Source organism: Lonchura striata, chromosome 5 (assembly GCF_050655825.1).
Source record: "Lonchura striata isolate lonStrDom1 chromosome 5, ASM5065582v1, whole genome shotgun sequence".
Lineage (NCBI taxonomy): Eukaryota > Metazoa > Chordata > Aves > Passeriformes > Estrildidae > Lonchura > Lonchura striata.
Genome location: NC_140707.1, coordinates 39,725,230 through 39,731,408, shown reverse-complemented (window position 1 = coordinate 39,731,408; position 6,179 = coordinate 39,725,230). Strand labels below are relative to the sequence as shown.

At 38.7% G+C, this 6,179-nt stretch overlaps 1 protein-coding gene across 3 annotated transcripts in view; it reads right to left on the bottom strand.

The window, feature by feature from the left end:
* Window positions 1–295: 295 nt before the first annotated feature.
* The window catches only part of COX16 (cytochrome c oxidase assembly factor COX16), a 76,804-nt gene continuing 70,920 nt past the window's right edge, over window positions 296–6,179 (bottom strand). For all 3 annotated transcript variants that reach the window (XM_085582051.1, XM_085582052.1, XM_021540750.4), the window contains one exon: window positions 296–665. In XM_085582051.1, coding sequence (XP_085438177.1) covers window positions 549–665 — 117 coding nt within the window. In that variant the 3' untranslated portion in view covers window positions 296–548. The remainder of the gene's footprint in view (window positions 666–6,179) is intronic.

Below are 6,179 nucleotides of genomic sequence, written 5' to 3'. Positions count from 1 at the left end.
GCTCAGTACATGCCTTTATGCCGTCCTTGGAAATGAAACACAAGACTATTATTTAGCCAAAACTGGACTCATTGTTCTGAACAGCTCGTAATCTTGTGGAGTCCCCTTCCAAGCTAAAGAGCCTGAAGTCATGCAGAGGGCTCCCTGAAGCAGCACTTATCTGGTCACACACATCTAGATGACAGCACTGTTGTTCTCATTAGGATGACAACTTCTGGTACTGACAAGTGACTCTTGAAATGTTATTCCTTGCTGAAGCAATTTTGAATGTTAGAGACTGAAAAACAATGGGATATTCTCAGTAGAATAATCAGCTTCTTTTTAATTGAAAATTCACATATACAGCCTGTGGTACTCTATACAAATTAATGCAAAGAGCTTCATATAATACAGTGCCTTTTGGACTGATCTCACTTTACTTATATATACACCAGCTGAATTGTTCAGTGCAAATGCTCCCATGTCTCTTCCTGACACTGGATTAAAAATTAAGACAGTCCAGCCTGAGACATTTTTTTTCCCAGAGGCACCAAAGGTGGTTTTCTCAGTCACTCAGTCTTGAGACGGAGAGCTTCCCGCCGTTGTTTCTGAACCGTCCTGGAATCTTCCCACAGACTGGGTCCTCTGATGTTCTCCCAGTTATCCAAGTTAGATTTTTCCAGCTTCTGCAGACAAACAGCAAAAAAAATAGGGTCACCTTGATGGATCCATGATTTAAAGGACATATGATTCCAAACGGATTGGTTTTTTTTCCCACAAGAAACTCAGTATCACCATTGGGTTGATGAACTTTCATCTACTCTGTATGAGAAGTTCAACAAGAAGGAAGAAAAACCTAGTAGTTATCCATATAGCTACATAAATGACTAAGACAGGCATTACTGCATCTGGTTCTCAGCAGGTAAGTAACATTTAAGGACAGGAAGCACTGCAGGATGTGAGCAAGACTGAAGATAGATACCTTGCATTCACTTTTTCTCCTCTTGTTTTCCAGATCTGTTCTTCAACTGCAAGTCTGCCAAACACTGAAGTAGTAGGAGTGACAAGTATTGGTATAGCTCAAACAGAAGGATTAGTAATTAGCGGGCTGAAGTATCCTGTCAGCAAAAATACAAAGCATGCTGGAAAGGATTCATTATCTAGCACAAAGAGAGACAGCAACAGTGCAAACCCCTTCAATCCATGTGATTTGAACTTGAGAGAGGTATGAAATGCTTTCTGCTGACTAGTCTCCCATGGCACCCAGCCACCACAGACCTCTTACTAAGTCATACATGAGATATGCTGACTGAACTGTCAGGTATTGAAAAACTAGATTTCATTACCCTTTTTTTTGCCTACTACTATCATCCCCCCTCAGGATTACCAATGACTTAGAGGCAACACAAATGAAGAACAGGTGCCCTTCTGACCTCACCTACCTATGTGCTGCAGTCAAAGAACACAAACATGTATTGCATCTTCACAGTCCTATTGGCAGAGACATAGCTTTCCCTTCCCAAGACAGAGACCTCAAGTGGAACAGCACACTGACATGGTGGGAGACTGAGGAGAGGGTCAGCACCACTGCCAGAATCAGCACTGTCCTAGACACTACTAAACAGGGCAACACTGCATTCCAGTAATGAAAGATACTTACTGCAGTGGGACCTAAACCTGACCTGTGATCAAGGCCTCATCTCAACAAATGCTGTAAAAATACACCAGAAAATACTTCACCCTGCCCCAAGCCTGTGGCCTAATTTGTCTACTATCAATCATTCAAATAAATGGCAAATATCTGGGGATTTGAATAATGGCTGCAAAAAAAATCAACAGCTACAACAGAATAGACCTGCTGCTTAATTCATGTTATGTGAAAGTTTCTTGACACTTCTACAGGTGAGGAAATTGCAATGAGGTTAGTCAGGTATCCAAAGAAATTAGGCATGACTCTATAGAAGATATATGAGAACACATGCACAAACATAGCAGACTTTCACAAGGTAAGAGCAACTGAATTTTTTGTACAGTAGAGTTGGCATAGGTCTTTCTGAAGAATTGTCTTTACTACTTTATACATCTTATGCTTAGCTAGTACTTCATTTCTCCAGAAGGGATCTGAGCTGACATGGAAGGAGAGAGAAGGAGGAAAGGTACTCATCATCCCACACAACAGTGACTATCTCCTCCGATGGCAAATTCAGAATTTAACATCTAATTCTAATGGAAGTGTCAAGGAAACTACACTCAAAATAACCTTATGCTTAAACAGAAGGGATGCACACTGATTTAACTGAACACAAAAGTATTACACACCTGTGAGGATCTCAACTATTACAAATTCGTTTGTCTCCCAGAGCCTGAACATTAATCAACTTATTTTAAAATAAGTACAACAAACCTGTGGTATCTAAAGATAGGCTACATAAAGAAGTCTATCAAAAGAGACGTGCGTACTGAAGATCTTTACCAAAAAGTTCATATTAATTTGTCCCTGAAACTTCACAGAGGCTTTACAGAGAGGAGGTTTGTCAAAAACAGGAAGCATTTCAAAACTATAGTATCCATACAAACCAGTACCAGAAAGTATCTTGGCAGTTTCCAATAGAAATCATAAAGGTACCTAGAAAACACACTGGGATACACTGACAGAATAAAACAACCAAGGGTTACGTGCAGTGAATGGCATTGCCTGAAATGACAAATAAGATCTATTGATCAATTAAGAAATAAAGGTTCTAATGCATACATAGGAAGACTAAATTTTTTTATTATCATTGTATTTATAGAGATCATTAACATTTTGTGTCATGTATAAACACTTCGTACTATCTTACTGCAATTCAAGAAAAAAGCAACCTTCCTTACTACCATGGGACAGTATCTGTAAAAATTTAGTTTATGGAACAGTTATCAGTCATCAGAAGACAGAATGATTTGACAATCCAACTTTCTGAACTCATATTATCCAATTTTGGAATAACAGAGCACTCCTGTTGCATGTGGATAAGCAAAGGAGTATCGCTACTGAAAGGGGATGTGAAAATCTGTACTGCAATACTTTCCTTCTGAATAGCTATTTTCACATATATCTATGCTGGTTCTGGGATAGAGTTACATTTTTTTATAGTAGCAAGTATAGGGTTATGTTTTGGATTTGTGTTGAAAACAATGTTGGTAACACAGGGATGGTTTCATTATGGCTGAGTGGCTCACACAGTGCCAAGGCTGTCTCTGCTGCTCCCTCCACCCCACCTGCCAGTGAGCTGATGATGCACAGGAGGGGACACAGCTGGGGCAGGTGACCCCAAGTGACCACAGGGGTATCCCACACCATATGGCGCCGTGCTCAGCATGTAAAGCTGGGGGAAGAAGGAGGAATAGGGTGACATTCAGAGAGATGGAGTCTGTCTTTCAGAACAACCTTTAGATGTGATGGAGCCCTGCTCTCCTGGGAATGGCTGAACACCTGCTGCCCATGGGAATTGGTAGACTAATCCCTTGTTTTATTTTGCTTACACCAGCACCTTATGCTTTAGCTATTAAACTGTCTTTATCTCAATCTATGAGTTTCCCCACTTTTACCCTTCCAAATCTCTCCCCCATCCCATCATGGGGAGTGAGTGAGCAGCAGCGTGGGGCTTGGCTGTAGGGGTTAAACCAAGACAGTACCTCACATACAACTGAGCAAAACCCTACCCTTTTTGCTTGGTCACTGACATGAAAACTCTTACAACAGAATCATCCCAGAATAAATAGCTACATTAGATGTCGAATAAAGCCATGCACATAGCTACATTTTAAATTCATCTTAGTGATGAGAAGACCAGATTGACAGTACTCTTAATTAGGTGCAGCAACAGCTGCAAAGTTACACAGATCCTTGAGATTGCCTGAGCTGTACAGTGAGAATTCAGGCAAGCAGCTAGTTCTGCTCTCAGATGAAGCTGAGCAGAAGTCAACATCTTTCATTTTATCAGGCTAGGTCTTCTTAATTTCTTATTTCTTTTTTCATTTGCACCACTTGGACTCTGCCTATCTAACTTTATAAAGATATCACATCACATGTCAAACTACTTCCAGCTTTTACTAAACTGAAATTCATATAAACTGGAAGCCTAAAACCCAAAATACTTCTCCTAATTCAAATGTACTAAACACTCAATCATTGGAGACTACAATGAAATGTAATCAGATCAGATCAGCAGCACTTTTCCTGCTTGTCTCAAATAGCCCAAAGGATATTGAAAATTAGCTGTTTAAAGTAAGATCAGTGTAGTCCATTAAATCTACTGATTCACTCCCTAAATCAGTTAAACTGCCTCTTAAGAGTACAGAACTGACAGAAGCTGTAAATTCAAGGGAAAAAATGCAGTTATTCAGACAGGCACAGTGAAAAAGAAAAGTATGTTCAACTGTTTGCCACACTTTTAAGACTTATTAAATGGGATTGACTGGTGCAAAGGTACCAAAAAGGACATAAAAAGACCTTCACTTCTTAATTGCTGGTTCCAATGCCTGGCTTAAGTACAATTATAAGCCTCTGACAGCCTTAAAAGAAGACAAAATTTAAAAAATAGTTTGGATTCTACTCTTACAGGATAGTCTTCATGCCACAATACACAAACTGAAGTCTTCAGAAATTCATTTAGAGCTATTAGTGTTCAGTCTGAATAAATTCAAGGTGGCCACTTGAAAAAATGCTTGGCATTAGTCTCAGTTTCTCACATGTGAAATGGGGGATAAGAGAATCCTGTTTACTTTACAGCTTGATGAAATAAATTCTGTGATGAGCACCACAGAAAGAAATAGCTCTGATATAGAGACCCAATTATTTCCCATCATTATAGTAAGCAAACCCATTTGCAGACAAAAGATGAGCCAGGGAAAAATATCCTCATGGCTGTAAGAGGCAGTGAAAGAATTAAACCAATTGAACAGTCTGTTTTTTAAAAGTGTCAAAAAAGCTTGAAGAGACAAAAGGTATATTGAAGAGCTCTATAATGATACATAGATGAAGAGGTACAGAATTACAGCTAACACTGAATCTGCTGTCTTGTGCATAATTGAAAATCTTAACTTCATCACACTGATATGGTTTTAGTGGGGTTTTTTATATAACTCTTTCACAGAGCCATCTTTTTGACATCTCATTTTCTTAATATAAACTGGGTGTTACTTACTTTGCCTAGGAAGTGACAGAATTTAATATCTGCAATTAGTGATTTAATAATCTGGGATTTAATAGCCCATGATTAGTGATTGAATCTCAGTTTAAAAAGAAGTGTTTTTTTCCCAATTAGAGAATGTTTAGTTTTTATGCTATTAGAAAACAAGCAAATTAGTAAGCAGCAAAATATGGCCAGAATGAGATTGTTTTTTGTTCATTAAGGGAAGAATTGCTGGGGGTGAGGGGGGACTGGCACAGAAGATGTGTACTGAGGAACTGCACCACCAGTTTCTCTGTGCAATCTTTTCCCCATGCAAAGCACGTGAACAGGACTTGCCTCCACCTAGGAGGTGTCATAGAATTTAATTAATGTTCACAGAGTACTCTCATAGTTTTATTTGAAGGTGTAGTGATACAAAGTGCTCAGTAAACTAAACAATTGTATCACTCAGCTAAAACTACATAATTACAAAGCCCTGAATTTTTAACATTCGCGAAAGTAACGTGAGGCAGAATTCCTTCTGGAATTAGGCCTTGCCATGATTTCCTCCTAATTTACAAGCAGTTTTCCTTCTTAAATTCAGAATCTCTTAAAAACCACAATAAATCTCAGAGGATAATCCAGTATCATTTATGCATTACATCTGCAGATCAACCCAGATGGACTTCTCAGTCCAAAAGATTCACAAGCTTTATGGCAAAATCTAAAGAATGGGTGCATGGGTCATTTATTTCCAATGTATCTTTTCCTAAACAAAAACAAAACTCAGAAAGGTCCAACATAAATAATAGCATGATTGCAGATTATGCTATTAGATGAGATCAAGATCAAACATCCCAAATTCAGTAAAATCCACTTTTAACTAAGAAATTAGGTACATTTTGGACAGTTTTCATTTCTCTCATATAGAAAAGTTTTATCAAGCCATGGTTATTCTACACCAGAAAGAGAGGTGCTGCTTACTAAGATTTATCCCTAAATCCACTACTTGGGAGACCTAGCCAAGTCAACAGGACCAAGGAATTT